The 20,136-nt window shown below is 39.3% G+C and overlaps 1 protein-coding gene across 3 annotated transcripts in view; it reads right to left on the bottom strand.

Moving 5' to 3' along the window:
* The window catches only part of SPHKAP (SPHK1 interactor, AKAP domain containing), a 157,602-nt gene that overhangs the window by 16,265 nt on the left and 121,201 nt on the right, over positions 1 to 20,136 (bottom strand). For all 3 annotated transcript variants that reach the window (XM_029933661.1, XM_029933663.1, XM_029933664.1), the window contains exons 6-7: positions 14,846 to 15,101; positions 10,024 to 13,789 (exon numbers count right to left, since the gene is read on the bottom strand). In XM_029933661.1, the coding sequence (XP_029789521.1) occupies positions 10,024 to 13,789; positions 14,846 to 15,101 (4,022 nt within the window). The remainder of the gene's footprint in view (positions 1 to 10,023; positions 13,790 to 14,845; positions 15,102 to 20,136) is intronic.

Genomic DNA, 20,136 nt, shown 5'->3' with positions numbered 1-20,136 from the left:
GTAGGTACAACATTAAGGTGTGGCTCTTTCTAGCATTCTTTGCTACTAACACTTGATGCAAAAAGGTCCTTAATAAGTCTGGTTTTCCTTTCTAAAATAGTGAGATTTTTCCAAATTGAGCAGGGAGAAAGTGAGAGAATGGCCGCAACCCAAAAGACATGTGGTGAATTCAGGTAAATTCAAATGAAAGAAAAGTTTATTCGAGATAAATGGAAACAATACACATACTTCCCCCCAAAAGGGGCTAAATAAAGCAAGTACTGAGCACAAAAGGAAGGCTTCTGTAACCATCTGTTTGCTCATTTAAAATGAAATTTCCTAGACTAATTCTTTAAGTAAGTTAGGACCTTATATTACTAGAAAAATTCATTCCAGGATATTTCTTACTAAAGCAGAAGTTAAATCTCAGTGATTGACACTGAACACTCAGGTTAAAAATGAGTCTGTCAGCATACTTTATTTTATCTAATTTCATGCTCTATTTACAGTAAATCTTACATTCTGTGTCACATCACTGGGAATTTGAAATGAGTAATGATTATCTAAAACACAGGTTTTCATTTTCTTTTGAGAGAAATGTATAGCTTTGCTCATTTATTTGTGAATAAGCACAGATATATTATGCAGATGTATGTAGATGGCCTTTTCCTTCCTTCTGATTTTATATTCACACACAGAGCTTTAGAGGACCAGTTTTAATATGCTATCAATTCAACTGTAGAATTTCTGAGTTAGCAGGGCCCTTGGAAATCATTGAGCCTAATGTTCCCCCAACTTAATTTATTAGCAAATTGCTGTCATGATTTTTGCCATGCTTGCATTCCCCCTGTATTATAGTAATAATAAAAATTGTAAAAAAGAAACCAGTTATGTAACCTAAGATGTTTATTTTAAACCTAAATGGTTATTTTATTTTTTTTCCTAAATGTTCATTTTAAAAAGAAATCTTGAGTCATCACTGTAAATGGAAAACAGAAATCACTTGCCATAGGTAGAAGGTAACGATAAATATGGAACTGTAGTTAAAAGCTCTCTTTCCAATAGGTTGTCGTTGTTTAGTTATAAAAAGCTCATTGAAGGGAGAAATCATGACAATTAAGCATCTACATTTTAAATATTTAATTTTAACTTTAAAGCATAAAAATGTTCTGATTCACCAATCTTTAAACCAATGGATAATTTAGAAGTGTTTTGTTTATTTCCAAATATTTGGAGGGATTTCCTAGATTTATTTTTTTGTTGTTGATTTTGTTTAACTTCACTGTGATCAGAGAACATGCCCTGTAATATCCCATTTTTAAAAAATTTATTAAGACTTAAAAAAATTTTTTTAACACTGATCTATTTTTGAGAGACAGAGAGAGACATAGCAATGAGTGACAGAGGGGCGGAGAGATAGAAGGAAACAGAGATTCTGAAGCAGGCTCCAGGTTCTGAACTGTCAGCCCCTGACATGGGGCTTGAACTCATGACCTGTGAGATCAATCATGACCTTAGTCTAAGTTGGATGCTCAGCTGACTGAGATACCCAGGTGCCCCTAAAACCTATTTTATGGCTTCATTGTCTATCCAGGTTAATGTTTCAAGTACACTTGAGGAAAAAAAAGTGTATTCTGCTACTGTTGGTAGGGTACTTAGTAACTGCTAATTAGGTCAACTTGATTGAGAAAGTTGTTCAAATCTTATATAACCTTATTGATTTTATGTCTACTAGTGTATCAGTTACTGAGAGAAGGCTGTGAGATTTGCAATCCTGATTATAGATTTATCTATTTCATCCTCCAGCTCTATCAGATTTTGTTTAATGTAGTTTGAATTTTTGTTATGTAGGTGATTTATTATTACTGTCTTGATGGATTGGACTATCATTATAAAATATCCCTCCTTATCCCTGATAAAACTTTTTGTCCTGAAGTCTACCCAGGCTGATGTTAATATAGCAACTTCATATTTCTTATGATATTTCTTTTTCCATTCTTTTCATTTTGCCTATTTACATCTTTATATTTTAAGGACATTTCTTATAAACCATTATAGTAGAGCTTTACTTTTATATTCAATCTGATGAAATGTCTTTTTAACTGAAGTATTTAGAGCATTAAGAAGTAATGCAATTATCAATATGATTGGGTTTATTTATTTAATGATTTATTCAGTTTTGACAGACAGAGAGAGACAGGGGTGAATGGGGGATGGGCAGAAAGAGAGAGTGCCACACAGAATCTGAAGCAGGTTCCAGACTCTGAGCTGTCAGCACGGAGCCCAATGCGGGGCTCGAACCCACAAACTATGAGATCATGATCTGAGCTGAAGTCAGACACTTAACAGACTGAGCCACCCAAGTGCCCACACTGTGTGTTATAACTGGCATACATTTTAGTTCTATGTATGTCATAAAACATATTTTTTGTTTTAAATAATTATCTTTTAAAGAAATTTTAAAGAAGAAAAGGTGTTTTGTATTTATTTATCTACTAATTATTTGTGGAATTCTTGGTTCCTTTGCATAGTCCAAGTCTCCATCAGTATTGTTTTCCTTTAGCCTAATGACTTCCATCAGCACTTACTTTTTTTCAGATCTCCTAGGGCATCCTCTCTAAGATTTGCTCCTATAACAAGTTACTATTTAGCCCTTATTTTAAAAAAATAACAGGCTTTGTTTTTTTTTAGTGCAGCTTCAGATTCACAGTAAAACCGAGTGCAGAGAAGAGAGAGTTCCCATGTGACCCAGCCTCCCCCTCCATCTACTACAACCTCCCCCTCTATCGGCATCTCACACCTAGAATGATACATTTGTTACAGTCAATGCTTCTATATCGACACATCATTATCATCTTCAATGTAGCTTACATGGGGTCACTTCCGTGAACTTTATGGGTTTGAACAAGTGTATAATGACGTGTATCCACTGTTATAGAATCACATGGAATGGTTTTACTGTTCTAAAAGTCCTTGGGATTCCATCTTGTCATCCGTTCTTCCCTCCTAACATCTGACAACCGCTGAACTTTTTACTGCCTTTTCCCAGAATGTCATAGGGTTGGAATCATATAGTAGGTAGCCTTTTAGATTGGCCTTTGTCACATAATATACACTTGCTTCCTCCATGTTTTTTCATGGCTTCCTAGCTCATTTATTTTCCCTGTTGAATAATATTTCATTGTCTGGATGTACGAGAACTTATTTATCCATTAGCCTGCTAAAGGAAATCTTGGTTGTTTCCAAGTATTCAATTATAAGTAAAGGGGCTATAAAATCTTGTGTGCTGGTGTTTTGTGTAGACATAAATTTCAACTCCTTTTGATAAATACCAAGGGGCATGACTGTTGGATCATATATAAATGTATGCTTATTTTTGTAAGAAGCTCCCAAAGTGTCTTTGAAAGTGGTTGGGCCATTTTTGCCAGCAATAAATATGAATTCCTATTGTCCCACATCTTTCTCAGGCTTTTGTGTTGCCCATTTTGTTGATGTTGGCCATTCTAATAGCTGTGCAGCAGCATCTCCTGGTTGTTTTAATTTGAAATTGCCTAGTAACGTATGATATTGAGCATCTTTTCATATACTTATTTGCCTTCTGTACATCTTCTTTGATGAGGTGTCTGTTGAAGCCTTTCACCCACTTTTAAAATCAAGTTGTTTGCTTTCTTATGATTGAGTTTTGTATATTTTGGAGAACAGTCCTTTATCAGGCATGTCTTTGGGACTATTTTATCACAGTGTTCAGCTTGTCTTCTTGTCCTCTTGGCAAGTGTCTTTCAGATGGCACAATTTTTTAATTTTAATCAAGTCCAGTTTATCATTATTTTTTTCATGCATCATGTCTTTCATATTCTATCCAAAAGTCATTGCCAAATCTAAAGCCCCCTAAATGTTCTCCTATGTCATCTTCTAAGAATTTCATAGATTTATTAAGTTTAACATTTAGATATATAATCCATTTTCAGTTACTTTTTGTGAAGGGTACAAGTTTTGTTTCTAGACTCTCTTTTGGCATGGGACTGTTGAGTTGACTTCACTTATCCCATTGTTTTGCCTTTGATCCTTTACCAAAAATCAACTGACTATGTTTGTATTTATTTCTGTGATTTCTATTCTGTTCCATCGATCCATTTGCTTATTCTTTTGCCAATGCCACACTGTGTTGATTACTGTAGCTTCTCAGTAAGTCTTGAAGCCAACCTGTCTTGGCTAATTTGCCTTTCAGTATGTACTTTGGAAACATTTTGTTGATATCCACAAAATAACAAGCTGGGATTTTTAATGTAATTACATTAAAGTGACAAATCAAGTTAGGAAGAACTGACATCTTGATAATATTGAGTCTTCTTATCCATGGGTAGCCTTTATTTATTTAATTTTTTGAGGTGAAGAATACTAAGGTGTCAATTTTTTCCTTAGGCACAGGTAAGATGTCATTCTTAATTTTTTAGCTTTCCTTTTTTTCTGATGAGAAACCTGCCATTTTTATGTTCCTCAGTATGTACGGTTTTTTTCCCTCTATGTTACTTTTAGGATTATTTCTTTGTCATTGGTTTCTAATAATTTGATTATGATGTGCCTTTGATGTGGTTTTCTTTTTGTTTACCCTGCTTAGGATTCATTGTACATCTTTATTTGTGAGTTTCTAATTTTCACCAAATTATAGATCCATGTGTACTTTTAAATATTCGAACGTGTTTGTAATAGTTTTTAAAGTCTTGTCTGCTAATTTCATTGTCTCCCTAGTTCCTGGATATATTTATATTGACTGCCTGTCTTATGGGTTATGGGTGACATTTTCCTGCTTCTTTGTACGTGAAACCTTTTTTTTTTTAATTGGATCTTATGCTGTAAACTTATGCTGTTGAGTGCTGGATTTTGTTGTATTTCTTCAAAGTGCATTAGATCCATTCTAGATTAAATTAGTTTTAGTTCAGCTTGATCTTTTCAATGTTTATTTACAAGTTCTGTTACAACAAGTTTAGATTAGCTTTTATTTTTTAGGGGTAATTTAGCCTTAATTCTGTAGCGTGATACTTTTAGGGATCTCTCCTAAATGCTGCATGTGTTTAAAATGGTTTCTCTACTCTGCTGGTTGGAAATAAATTTCCTGAGGTCCCATGTGGACTTGTGGAATTCTTCAGCTTCCACTACTTTGGTTTCATGGGGTTTCACATACACATGCATAGTTTAGCTTTCAGCAACAGGCTCAAGGGGATCCCTCTATAGATTTCTGGAGTTCTTTCTCTGGGTAGCATCCTCTAATCCTTGACTCCTTAACTGAAAGTGCCTTCTGATTCTGTTTAGGCTTGTTCTCTTCACACTTTCACCTGAGAAGGGCATCGAGGCAGAAATTTGGGGCAATTACTGGGGTCACCACGTTTGCTTCCCTTCTTTCAAAGTGCTGCTTGTTGTACAATGTTGAACAACAATTGTTTCATGTATTTTGCCCATTTTTCCAGTTGTCTGCAGCAGGAGGGTAAATTTAGCTTTAGGTACTCCATTGTGGATGGAAACAAAAGTCGTTTCACATTTATCTTTTACTATACTTCTCTCTGTACATGTGCCATTGAAGTGTTTATTCCTATGACTTTATTTCTTAGTGGTTATTTTTTATAATAGAGGCTTTAATTTGTCATCCTTGTGGTATTGAACTAATTTTCAAGTCTACCTCATCTATTTTAATTGTAGTTCATGCTTCCTCTTGGCTTATATACCTTTTTTTCTTTAATATTTAAGGTATATTTATTTTATAGTCTGTATCTAATAATTCTAATATCTGAAATTCTTATTAGGGTTAATCCTACTATTTGATGTTTGTACCAGGTCTTGTTTACAGTTCCTTGATTCCTCGTGTATCTTGTAATCTGAGGTTCTGAACCCTTATTTGATGAGGGCTTTATCTACTGAGGTCTTTTGAGACTCAGGTTGACATACACAGAGATTTACTATTGCCTCTGACAAGATCTCATGGTGCTATCAATCTGAGATTGCTTTAAGGTAATTTACCAATTTAGGGTTTTATGAACCAGAGAGACAGTGTAAGTTAAAACCTCAAATATGCATTAGGGAAGCTGTGGTTATGCATTTTTAGGGTTTTTTCCCCCTTTCTACCTACATCCCTAGCCCTAAAAGATACATCTTCTTAACTCTTTTTTGGGTGAGTGAACTTTTTCTTAAGTTTGTCCTTTTTTTCTGAGGACATAACCCTTCAGGATATGGAGGTTGGTATCTTTTCTGAGTCTTCACCATTCATGGACCCACAGTCTAATTTCCTGTTTTTCTCTAGCTTTTAGAAAATGAACTTAGAGATGAGGGAGACTAGCAAGAGCAAGCAGTGAATTAGCTTTTCCCTACTTTTGTTCTCAAATCCTTTCATTTTCTGCCTTTGAGATTTTCATCACTATTGTTAATATTGTTAAGGTCAGACCTGTATTCAAAAGCATATTTATTATATTTAATCTAGGATTTCTAGGTGGTCTATGGTGGGAGGATTTTTTTAAGACTAGCTAGAACACCAGTACCGCTTGAAATGCAAGTGCACTTCTTCCCTTTCAATTCTTCACACAGTTGGCACCCTTTTCCCCTAGATCTCATCCAAATGCCTACATTCTATCTTGACTAACCACTTTCCCCGGTCGGTTGTTCTCCACCACATTACTCTTTTTATTTTTCTCTCATAACACACTGTAATTATCTTTCCCCAAAGGATTTTCTCCATGCATGTTGTCTGTCTCTCCAACTGGTATGTAGCAGGTACTAAATCTCGACTTTCTACTGTGTTTTTAGCCCCAAGGACAGTGTGTATCACAGAATGCACATTCAAATACTTGTTGGATGAATAATGGTTTTCTTGAAGCAAATATAAGTAAAAACACAACATAAAATATATTTCTAAGAAAATCAGATCATGCCAACGAAGGCAACATGTGAATGCTCATAATTCTCAGCTTGGTGTTTCTGCTTTGTGATCTCAAATTATTGAAAAGTTAAATCATTGCCCTTCAACAGCCTCAGGGAGGGCAACTGAGTTAAGAAGACATTGTTGCCCACTGGTACGATACTGTTTTCCCAGAAATCAAGATTGGGCTATCCTAAATTGTTTATTTTCTTTATGATTAAGGGACTATTCATTTATCTAGACAAATGTGGTAGCTTCAAATACAACAGGTATTTTCATTTGGACCTGGCTTCCATAGAGAATTCTAAAATTGCTTTTTCTCAAATAAAAAAGTAAGAAAGTGAACTTTATTTCAATATGTTGAGCTTCTGTAAAGTTTTCAGGAGAACTACAAAAATGTCCTTCAGAAAGTAGCCTAAAAAGATCTTCAGGACATGACATCTCGCCATGACCAGACCAGACAGAATCAAGAGTGTTGTGTCACCTCCTTCCCTCTGCGTGTAGGTAGGTAGAAACTCCTTCGCAGGGAGTTCAGTTCTGTATTTTGACATATCAAATCCCCTAATAACAACCCTAAGCTTAGAAAATGTGATCTAAATATAATGAACTTCCCCCCTTGTAAACTTTAGTAACTCTGTTTTGACAAAAATTTCACACAGTTCATGTCAGGTTTCTTGTGGGGGGAAAAATCTATTGAAATAAAGACAATCATATATGCTAACCCTGAACAACAAACTCCACAAATTAACACTTATTGAGTACCTCTAATGGCACTGAGTTAGGAGCCTCATTCCCATAGCTTACTCACCTGAACGACACAGAAAGATTAGGCAACTTGCTCAAAGTGACACTGTTATCACATTAGTCAGTGGAGTTCATGTTCTATAACAATTCTTCATATTGTTCCACAAAGAAAAATATATTCAATGTCCTTATGCTTTGGAAGCAGATTCAGCTCTTGAATTTCCAAGGATGATGATTCTACATTCTCTTTTCTTTTGTTGTTGGAAAACCAAATCAGAAATCCATACTATGAGTTGAGAGAATATGTTCTTGAGTTATTACATGGAATATAAACCTGAATCAGTGGGAGACTTTATTCATACATATTTCCAAAACATTTTGAAAGTCCCTAGGTTTTACCTGTTTTAAGCATAAAGTTAGTAACATTTCACCCAAAATTATATAATTAATGTTATTTTACTACATTGACAATCACTATTTGATTTGAGCCCACAATCAGGCATCTTGCTGAACTACTAGTTCACAAACGTTTCCTCTACTAGATCACTTTCTTCAGCTAAAAATCTCAGTTAGTTTATGATGATGTTGAAGAGGATTCTAAGTCAGACACCTGGAATCTAAATTAAGATTTTCCATTTCCATATATCTCACCTTAAGGTAATTCTAAAGAATTACATATTGGCTCTTTTGTTCTTCAATTCTTTTATCTAAAGTATGGTATGGCACTCCTATAAGACTTTGGTAATATTGTCTAGAGCTGGAGAATGACTGATATATATGAACTTGCTTTGGTCAGCTTGGTCTGTATTTCATTTTGTTTAACATATTCTTTTGCTTGTAGGTTTTCATGTTTTCTTCCTCTTGCATTCTCCTAGGATTTAATTCAATTGGAAAGCTAAGTTCTCAGCACTAAGAGGCTAAGAAGGAAATGGGTGCGCCTTGACCACCCACTTATACTTTGTAATGATGCCATAATGATAGGGGAGTACAAACACCTGAAGATGGATCCCTTCTGCTTCCCTGGTGGGGGAAATTACTAGGGATTTTCCAGAGCAGTTGAAATTTGATGAAGGCTGTGTTCAACTTGTTGATTGCACTTAAGCATTTAAAAATAATAGGTTCTTTGTACAACAGGTAGAGGTCTCTGAAAAGATGACATAGGCTATTTCTCTACCTTATGTTTTCCAAGGCTAGTAGCTTAATTTCTGCTCTTTTCTTATTTAATTTTAACTACAGACAACAATATTTTAAAATGAAGCAATGGTATAAAATAAATAAGTCATGGAGATGAAAATGGCAGCATAGGGATTATTGTCAATAATACTGTAGTTATGTAGTATGATGACAGATGGCAAGCACGCTTGTGGTGAGCACTGAGTTACGTATAGCCAAACCGTGGGATTGTTGTGTTGCATACTTGACATTAATACAATATTGTAGGTCAGCTACACTTCAATAATAGTTTGTTTAAATGATATAATGGTCTCGTATTCAAGAACAGTATACATTTTCTACAGAAACTGGGAGCTGTAAAAGGATTGACTCTTCCCTAAGCACTTGGAAAGAAATAATGCCTTTGTCTTAAATTTGAAATGCATTGTGACTTACATTACAATTTTCTAGAAAAGAACTATTGAAATAACAAAATTCCAGGGGGCTTGGCACTCCAACTGCCACTATTCTACCATGCATCTAAGGGTCCAGCATTTGTGGGACATGGTGTCCTCGCAAAGATCTTTAGAACAAAACAAAAAAGGAAAATTTGAAAGGAGATAGGGAAAATGATATCAAAATGTTTAATGTCAGATTCTAATATTAAAATGTATTTAAATTTTAATTTTTTCAAGTGGGTAAGCTGACATAATTTTCTTTTTTGTTTGAAAATTTTTATGACTGAATTTTAAAAGGTAACAGTACAGGAGATAATTTTAATGTGGAAAATGAAAGTTTAATTCTATTACACAGATGAATTCAATTTGTTTTTGAAGTTGAAAAAATATTACTTCCAGGGGTGTCTGGGTGGCTCAGTCAGTTAAGTGTCTGACTTCAGCTAAGGTCATGATCTAGTAGTTCATGAGCTGGAGCCCCCCATCAGGCTCTGTGCCAACAACATGGAGCCTGGTGCCTGCTTCAGATTCTGTGTCTCCTTCTCTTTCTGCTCCTCCCCAGCTCACACTCTGTCTCTCTGTCTCTCAAAAATAAGCAAATATTAAAAATTTTTTTTTAATTACTTCCAACTTTCTATTGTAAGTGCGTATTAACCCAGGGAGGTCATTTATGGTCTCAGAAATTCAGTTCCTGCATCAGTAAAGTCTCTAAGATTTAGAATAAATACTAAGTGAGATGCAAAGATCAGTCTTGTGCACCGTATCTAGTCTAAGAGGTCATTGACTCACCTGGGATCTGGGCAGGCACTCTCGGCAGTGTCTCCACCCCTCACCACATCTGGGATTCTTTCATCTTTCAAATGCTCCTCTGCTTCCCCTAGGGGGCTGCTTTTGGGAGAGATGTATTCAGGTTCTCCAACACACTCTTCTCTCTGATCTGTTTCAATCTGAATTAAAGGTACATCCCTTGCGCACAGGGACTTCCTGGTGTGGTTGACAGGCATAGAGCCATGGCATGACGAAGTTTCTTTTTTAGAATCTAAGCCGTCGTGGTTTGTAAGAGGAAAAGCTTTGCTTTGAGACAACACTGGGGGGTGCTTGCTATCAGTAATGGAGTCTCTCCTTGGGTTTTTGATGGACTCCTGAACCGGGAGAGCCGGTCCACTTTGCATTCTGCTAGAGGATGATCTGCTTGCACATTTCTCCACTTGCCTGGGAGAGCCACCAGAAACAGGCTCAACATCAGCTGCCTCTGCTTCATCCACTATAATTTTGTTCTTTCGCATGAGGGCCTTGATGGAGTTTGCCCATGTTTCGTGAATTAACATGTTGGTGATCTGGTCTGTCCCACCTCTGCGATACAAGCAAGAGTCGGATTTGCAGAGACCAGATGAGGAAGTGCTACTGACCGGATGGACATTTAGGAAATCCTGCTGGCTGTTTTGAGCAAAGCCATCTAAGGAGTTGGCTTTGATGGGCACATTCACCGTTAGCCTGGCACCCAGGGATCTGCTGTCTGGCATGGATGACTGTCTGTAACACAATGGAGATCGCAGAGAAGGCGACAGTAAGCCAGCTGTCCAATCCTGGCTGCTTCGTCTGGAGGAGGTGCGATCTTTGCTTTCTCTTTCAATGTCCCTCAGCATATACCTGTAGAATTCCTCTGTTATGCTCTCAGTGCTGGACTGCTTGGAGGGACAGCTTGGCCTCACACTGAGGTGGTCGTTTTTACAGCAGGCCTGTTGCATGGCCGAGTTCAGGATGCTGCTGGCATTCTTGCCGGCATAGTAATCCAGCAGTAACTCAAACCCTCTTCCTTCATTTTCCATCTGGTTCACCATGAACCTGGAAAACTCCTCAGTGATGCTTTCGCAGCTGGACTGCTTAGACACGGAGCTGGCCCTGCTAACTGGCTGACTGAGGGTACTCATGAAACCCAGGCTATTTACGTAGGCCCTGGCATTAGAGTCCTCCTCGGGAATGCTTTCACAGCTTGAAGCCTTCAGCCGGTTCCACCTGTCTCCACTGAGTAACCGGTTCCGGGGATAGCTCTGGGCTTGCCAGATACCATCTACCACGGAGAACTCTGTTAGGTTCATGATCTTGGCGGCCACTTCATTTGCAAAAATATTGACAGAATCTGGGATGTCCTCAAGGTTCATGGACTCGTCCACAACCCTGTTCATCAGCTTCTCTTTAAGCTCCGGGTGCTCATCCGTTTTTCTCTTGATCTCACTGAGCCGTGGTGGTTTGTGTTTCCTCGCTGTGGCTCCACTGGTCTGGCTTTCCTTCTTCCTCTTCAAGGATCGGCAGGATACGTTTGGGGTAACCAGAAACTCATTCCCTCTTTTCCATGCACAAAACCAGGGTTGTTTTCCATTTGAGTTGTCAAGGCAAATTGCTGCGATTTCAGTTGCCATGGAGACAATCATCTCTGCTAACTCTTCTGCAAAGTCTGTAACACTGTATACATCTGCATGTTTTGCTGGTAGCATGGATTGAGCAGGAAGGGGTAAGTCCTTCCCTAACAAAGACAGGTTAACTTGAACTTCATTGCTTAGAGGTGAGGCATGACTATACTTCTCCTGGGCATTTGTACTGGTGCTGTCTTTTGCATCCTGGGATTCTCTGCTGTGCTTGCCCACCATCAGCGTCCTGTCTCTCTCTGGAGATGCTCTGCACTCATTCTCATTGTAACTGGGTGTCTGAGGAGGGTTTTCTGGATCTTCTCCCACTGTTCCTTTTAGATATATTTCCTTGTTGGGTGTTTTAGCAGTTGAAGAATCCAGCCCTTTGGGACTACAGGGCAATTCAGGTTGCAGCATGGGATTCTTGAAGAGGCCTGGCTTCACTGGGCCCCTACTATCTTGCTTCAGATAAATGTCATCTACAAGATCATTGATAACAAGATTAGCCCTATGTGGATTGCCAAGTGACTGGCTGCTGAAATGTTCAGTGGCTTTTGTCCATGCTCGGCTTGCAGCCTGATCAGGCGGCTGGCAGCCTAACTCTGTTTCCCTCCATCTGATACTCTCATTCACAAGGACCATGGGCCATTCACCACGCTGTACGAAATGACTCATCTTCTTGAATGTGAAGCATATCACACTGAAAAGCAGTTGATTTGTCCTGTCCATCAAGGTGTCAAGAGTTTCAGATGAGTGCCTGCCAACATTGGGATCAATTATTCTGTGTCTCTGGTAAGCTTCATCAATGGAATGCTTCAGAATAATATTGGAGAGGCTCTGTGCCAGCTCATTCCTGAGGACATTTTCTGAGCTCACGGTCGGAGGCTTGGAAGCCGTTTCTAGGATTCTCCTGCTCATTGATTCCATGAGGTCTCCAATGTTGCTGCAGGAATTGGGCCTGGTTAAAACCAGGGCAGCCTCCTTGAGCAGCACCTGTGCGATGGCCTCATTTCCCAGCTCCATGCTCTTCCCTGTGGCCAAACTGCAGAGTGGAGGGGTTGTGGCATGAGCCTCAGCTTCACCCAAGAGGCTACTTGGAGCCTTCGCCTCTTCTGGTTCCCCCAGGCCACAAACAGCAATGGCGCTGGCCACCTGAGTCATGCCACACAAGGCAGATGGAAAAGAGTAGTCACTGATGGAGGGCTCCTTGAGGACTTGGGATATCTGACTTTGCAGGTGTTCGTTGCCTCCCAGTGGACGGGTTGAGATCAAAGAGTCTTGCTCCATTTTGAGTCTCTCTGTGGCCTGTGGGCTGGAAATCGTTCCAATCACAGTGGCCGCACAAGCCAAGGCTACTTCTAGAGCACTCTGAGGGTGTCTGAGGGTCACTTCAGAGAGGACTCCTGAGGTTGCACCAGACACGTCCATCTCAGGCCATGAGGAGATGCCTGCCTCAGGGGCAGCATCACTGCCATCTGGACTCTGCACAATGACAATCTTAGGGAGCTCATTCCACGACCGAGGAACCAGCACACCCTTTGTGGGACAGCCACTGGGGAGCAGAGTGCTTTCTACAGAAACGCTGACTGTGGATTCCTGGGGTGGCGAAGGCCGTGACTGAGATAATCGGATAAACGCGTCCTGTAGCACAGATTCTGCTAAGTTTGTAGCATACTCGCCAGCGGCAACTTCTCCATCTTGTTTGGGGGAAAGAGAGTTTGTGCCATCTTCGTGGTCCCCTGGGTCTAAGCCGCTGCCATGCCCAGTGAAGGCACCATATACGGGGGGTCCACCTTTCTTGACCATCCTGGAGAAATAAGCACCCCCTGGAATAAACGGTGCCTGCGATTTTTCCGCACGATCTTTGACACCTTCTGAGTAATAATAATTTCTGGCTGGCTTCACATTCTGCACATCTTCACCTTTCCACTCTGATGGCTCAGCTGATGGACTGAGGCTCTGTAAAATGGCGTCTTCTACTTTTTCCAGAGATTCTTCTGCCTTAATGAATGTTGCATGAGATTTGCCAATGCATTTGTCTTCCAAAGGATACAGCAACTTTTTCTTGTAATTCCATTCCTCCTGAGTCGCTTCCTTTGGTTTTTTACTTTCCAAAATATTAGCCAAGGTGTTTGTATTTTCATAACCTGGTGAAGACAAACCGAGGGCCCATTATTACTTTTTGGATGGCAGGATCTCATGAGTCCCAAATGACAACTACTTTCTAAAAATGCCTTAAAGCTTCAGTTCCTCACCTCCTTCCTCCCCAAAACCCAAGCATTTAGAATGTTCCTTCAAGACAAATGAATCTGCAAAGGTTTTTGAGTTTCAGTATGGAATCCCACTCAATTAAATGCCTTTCAATGTGAGATATAAATGTAAGTGCTAGAGTGGGAGACGAAGGCATTGGGGAGCTGAGTGCTGATCACCTTTCTCCATGGGAAAAGTAACCCAAACAGTTGTATTTTGGAGCTTCCCAGTGCATGGAGAAGGAGGAGGAAGGATGTCTACAGCAACCTCCATAGCAAGCCTTGTTGCAAAAATTTGCTCTGGAGGGCTTGTCCCAGAAAGGGTCAATGGCATCTGGAGTATCCCTTCTTCCGTGACCAATGGTGGAGAAAGAATACATTGTTCACTGGGCTCTATTGATCAGTCAACCAAAACTGAATAAGTGAGTGTTAAGTACTCTCCTGGGTTATCTCTTTCTATCCTTCCTATAATAACAGGCCAAGTATCATAAATATATATAGCTGAATGGAGTAATTATAACAGTGTTAGAGGCACTATTATACTCCTAAGTAATGAATAAAGAGACTGGGGCTCAGAAGGACTAGGTAACCAGCCCAGGCTTCAGAGCCTCAAAGAGGTAGTGCTAGGATTCAGGCCAGTTTAAGTGGGCTTCAGCTAATAGGTAACTTTATGAAGTCTTCAGGAAGATAGCTTTCCTCCGGCTCTTGACAGGCAGGAGTATATCCTTCAGCATCCCTAAGGCATCGTTAGGAAGATGGAGCCATCCAGCCATTACATCTGAGTGCATTAGTCAGCCTCCACACTAGTGTCCCCTCTGCCTCTCTAAACTCAGCAAGTGAAGATGGTGACGTGTCAGCCAGACTGATGTGGCCTGAAACTTTCCTGAAAGCTCACTCATTTTTATAGGGTGACTAGTGTCGGGACGTGCATGGGTTTTGTTGGAAAGCTCTCACCATTCTTGTATTCTTCCACCTCGCTTTCCTCCTCCAGGTGCTCCGATGCTGTGAGAAAGTCTTCTTCGATTGAAGACAGGGAACAGTTTGTGTCATCCTCCACCTTCAGGACATTTGTTTCCAGCTGCAGCTGTCGCTCCTGCACCAGCTCCAGACCGATCAAAAATTTGTTGATTTCAAAGATGATGCAGTTGGTACTGTTTGCCCTGTTCCCTCTCGCACATTGGACCAGGCAGACATCTGGCAGCCAAGGGCACTAGAAGTAGAGAGAAAAGAATGCATTTCTTGAAAGACAGAATAAAAAAAACCCATTGCTTCTGACCTTTCCTCTTCTATTAATCTTTCTTGTTGTAAGGAGTGGGGGACATTTAAAATACTTGGAATATTTTCTGGGCTTAGATTGATGAACTGCTTGAAAAAAATATTCAAGTGACATTTGAGAACACAGGGTACCTAGGAGAAGGTCTGACTTGGGGGAAAATAGACCAGCTGTGTCACATATTTTTTTTCCTTTCCTGTCAAAGCAGAAATTGCACTGGGCAAAGTTAAACAGGTAAAGGAAGACTTTCTTCAGAGCTCTTAAAATAGGAAAAAAGTGGCCAGAACTGAGTTGGACCACAACTGCACTGAAACAAAAGGCAATAGAGTTTTTAAGAGCTAGTGTCAGAGGACCACAGGCCATCTGTGCTTGCTAATTGGCTTTATCCAAAGGAAGAGTAAATGTAGGAGCATCTGCATGGCAAGAGGTAGTTTTGCAAATTGGAGTGAGGCTCCTCCTGAACGTAGGCTCCCATCTTTCCACGGAGAAAGGGACACTCTCTTCTTTGATAACCTTATTTCAGAAATGGTTCCTAGGTCTTTGAAAAAGACCCTCCTGGGTTATAAAACTGGCATGAGGCTTTTAAAAATGATTTCCATCTCAAAGGGGCAGAGAAATAATTCATACCGAGTTTTCTAAAGTGACTGTTCTAAGAAAAGGGCAGTCAGTGCCTAGAGTCAGGAAGAAGTCTGTCTGAAGTCTAGTCAAGCTGAGGGGAAGGTTAAGACCTTCTTGGGAACCCTTCTGGATTAAACTGAGTCCCGGTTTCTCAGGCCGGTATCTTTTTCTGCCTTGGTGATGTTCTAACCTTTATCTGCAGTTAGAATTTATAATGCGTACTGCTCATCTGAGGAAACAGACACTGACATATGAAGCAATCTGTTGCAAGTGCACTAATTAGCTCTAAGAGGCCAGCATGGGAGGAAAACACTGAGAAGGAGGCCCGAATCACTGGGTGGTGTCCCAGTGAGACCTGTTAATTTTGTTCTGTTCTGGAGCTACAGACTATGCCCCTCTTCTCCACGACACATTTTCACGATTCATATTGTCATTCACTAGAAGAACAAAAAAAGTTTCAATTGCTTGTGTGTGCAGATTACTAGTTCTAGAGTAACTCTAATTATAATATTCAACCAAAAGGAGTAATAAATTATATTTATACAAGAAAAAATATGTACTACTCAGAACTACAATATGGATGTCTGCGTGTATGTCTTTCTCTGTGTGTACACACACTTAGCCCTCACACACACATATATGCAAGTTCAAGAGTTCCAAAATGACAAAATTAACTCTAATCCAAACTAAGCGTATGATTTAAATAATCCTTCTTATAAGGCATACATTTACATAAAATATTTTCCCCAAACATTTCAAAATCCACTTTGATATAAATTTATTTAGCTTTCTCCTCCCCATTAAGTCTTGTCTCCAGTCAAAGAATTTTATGTTGAAAATGACTATACGTAAGCATATCACAGAAGGCCTGTCATCCCCCTTTAATAAGGAGAAACGACTGCTATAAAGTAACAGCAACTGGCTTGATCAATTTTATTCCTACTGAATTCAGACACACTACACTACTTGACATTTATAACAGAATTTCTGGGTGTGATTACATGCAAAGTATGTTGGTAGGTACAAACGTGAATTAGATAATTGCCCTGGGGGTTGGGACACAATATATTGCTGGTGGATAAGGCATGAATAAAAGTAATTATAAAGGTGAATCAAATGATGTTATTTGTAGGTAAAAATGGCTGTGTATTGGCCATTTCATATATTCAGATTAAATATACATAACGTAAGATTTTATATATTGTTGCAGGAATCCAAAGAGATGTTAATGGGGCATCTGAGTAGCTCAGTCGATTAAGTGTCTGACTTTGGCTCAGGTCATGATCTGACGGTTTTTGGGTTCAAGCCCCGCATTGGGCTCTGTGCTGATGGCTCAGAACCTGGAGCTTGCTTCGGATTCTGTGTCTCCCTCTCTCTCTGCCCCTCACCTACTTGCTTTCTCTCTCTCTCTTTAAAATGTAAATAAATATTTTTAAAAATTAAAAAGAAGAGATATTAATGAACAGTTAAATAATACCTCAAAATAAACTTAGAGAAAGATTGTATCAAATGTGCAAAGTTCATGGTTATTGCATTCTTAGATAGAAAATATATTTTCTTAACAATCTTCTTGAAAGTAAGTAAACATCCCTAGAGTCTTAGGGAAATGAACACCAAACAATATGACCTATAAAATAATGGCAGGTATTATTATATAATTTTTACTGTAGTCTGTTAACTGTTTTGAAGATCTTGTTACCTTCAATGCAAACAATATTTCTGTGAGGCTGGTGATGTCTTTTATAGAGGAGAAATCCGGCACAAAAAGGTTAACTGGTCCTTTCAAGGTTACACACATCTGAAGTGGAAAGCCAGCACAGCAATCCAGGTCTGTTGGACTCCAATCCCTGTGTCCTTTCTGACTCTCCTCATGGCTTCCTGGCCCAATCAGTACAACTCCAATATTCACCAAAAGTGTGCAATTTGGAAAGAAGGGTGGTTTGCACCTGCACCTCCTCAAACGCATGCACGCTCAGTAAAATCAGGTGTCCATCTCACAGAGAGGACAGCCACAGGAATAGATCTATGATAGTACATAATAAGCATCTCAGAAAAATTGTCTTCTGTAGGAAAATAACTGCTTTTACTTGTATTTTCCACTTAGTGTTTTACTTGGTCATTGACTGTTGTCATGATGATTTTTCTTAAGATTTTTTAAAATGTTTTTTTTTAATTTATTTTTGAGAGAGAGAAAGAGAGAAGCACTGTGAGTAGGGGAGGGTCAGAGAGAGAGGGAGGCACAGAATCTGAAGTCAGTGCTGTCAGCACAGAGCCTGATGTGGGGCTCGAACCCACGAACTGTGAGATCATGACCTGAGCCAAAGCTGGATGTTCAACCGACTGAGCCACCCTTAGAGTCTTATCTTAAGGCTCTACTAAGGATGGTTTGAGGAAGGAACTGTTGTAACTGCTGTGGCAACGTCTTATTTGTTGCCCACTGGGATGTATTCGTTAGTCTTTTAGGACACATGTGCAGGGATAGTTGTGCATGTGTTTACTTAATTTAATTATATCCAAAAGAAATAACATCTGAGATAATGCCAGACTAAGTAAATTGCTCTTTGAGAGCAAGATGTCCGACTCATTTACCACTGTATCCTTAGTCCTATATGCTTTGCACTCCCCCGGTGCAGAACAAATATTTGTTGAATGAATGAATAAAGTATATTATAGATATTTTCTTACATTATTTCCAGTTGTGCAATTTAATTGCAACATAATGGAACAATATAAAAAAGCAGGAGAGCCATTTGCTGAGGTGGAAAGATGAAGACATTGAATAATCATCGCTTAATCATCTATGAGAAGATAACAAAATTCCTTAGAAGGCAGAAGAAGCCACTCCTTACACAATCTTTGCGATATTGCACTTCTCTTCCCCAAGGAGAACGGATGATTACTCTTGTACACAGTGCTCCACCCTGGTATCTTATTTTCTTTAAGTGACCTTTCCTTTGTACTTCACCTTCCTTCAATTTTTTGGACATGGAAAGAAAATGCAACGCTTTGCATTTGAGTAGTCCTTCCCAGGACGCCTACATATTATTTTATTAAAATCACTGTGACTAGTCTCTGCGAATGGAGAAAAGGTAATTTTTAAATCTCCATATTATAGAATAGGAAATTATTCTAGTTGAGAGAAGTGAAGTAATTTGTTATCTGCACTACTGAAAATCTGGCATTGCAGTTGGGTCAAAGTGCCCAGTAGCTTGTTTATTCCTCTCTTCACAGGGTCAATGGGAACAATAGCTATGCCCTTGGGACTGCCCTCAGTCTTCCCCCGTTAAGCCAGCTCACATTGCTGATTTATTAAAACACATGGATTGTGGTACCTGAAAAGTGATGTAGGCATTTGAGAGATGGCGGAAAGGTGAAGCGATATATAGGAAGTCATGAGGGCTTTTGGAATAGGGAAGTAGGAAATGTTTAAGTGTTAGAGCTCACAGGCAATTCTTGACAGCTCTTAGGAAAAAATATGCAGAATTTTAAGCATGCTTTTGATGGATGATATTTAGTAAGTTCTGGGCAATTTGATGTTCCCTAACCCCTATTAGTATCTGGGTTGCTTCTGTGATCCATCATCACTCAGTCTTCTTCTGGTTCTCAGACCCTTTGAGGCACCATTTTCTGGCCCACCCACAGTGCCAGTGCTGTACATGGAGTTAATTTGCTGCAAACCTCCCATGTGATCACGTGACCTGGCCTGGCCAATCTGAACACTGTAATCCTCAGGCCATAGTGACTGGTTCAGAAATAGGCACTTGACCTATGAGAGCCAATAGAACACAATTAGACTTTTCTGTCAGCCACCTGAAGGAGACATTCATTCTTGCTCAATTTGAACCCAAAGGGAATGCTCTTAAAGAGTGTCTGATAGAAGTTAAAGAGAGAGAATGCCAGGAAGAAGTCACAAGGGGAAATCCATGTCCTAATGACACTGTTCAAGTTCCTGTAATAACCTACCCATTACTTTTTTTAGTTACATTAGTTACTTTTTCATATATCAGCCAATTTTCTGTCATGTTTAATTAGAAATCCTAACAGGCATCGTACGGAAATACTTTTAAGACTCCGTTTTGGAAATTAATTTTGGTCATCATAGTTTTGCCCAATATAAAGAGAAGGCACTTAGAGCCATTTCTGTTTTCTCTTTTCAGATGGTTAATTTTCTCACTAAGAAAATACGTTTTGAGATTGACGGGGAGAAGTTTGGTTCCAGTCTTAATTCCCAATTGTAATAGGGCTGTGTGCAGAGTTTTATAAAACATCTGGAGTAGATGCTAGAAATCATGGGTAGATTTCTGAGTTTTTTGATATTTCAAAGGACTGAAGAATAAAAGAATATTTTTAAGAT

Source organism: Suricata suricatta, chromosome 3 (assembly GCF_006229205.1).
Source record: "Suricata suricatta isolate VVHF042 chromosome 3, meerkat_22Aug2017_6uvM2_HiC, whole genome shotgun sequence".
Classification (NCBI taxonomy): domain Eukaryota; kingdom Metazoa; phylum Chordata; class Mammalia; order Carnivora; family Herpestidae; genus Suricata; species Suricata suricatta.
This window is presented reverse-complemented; position numbering and strand designations above follow the sequence as displayed.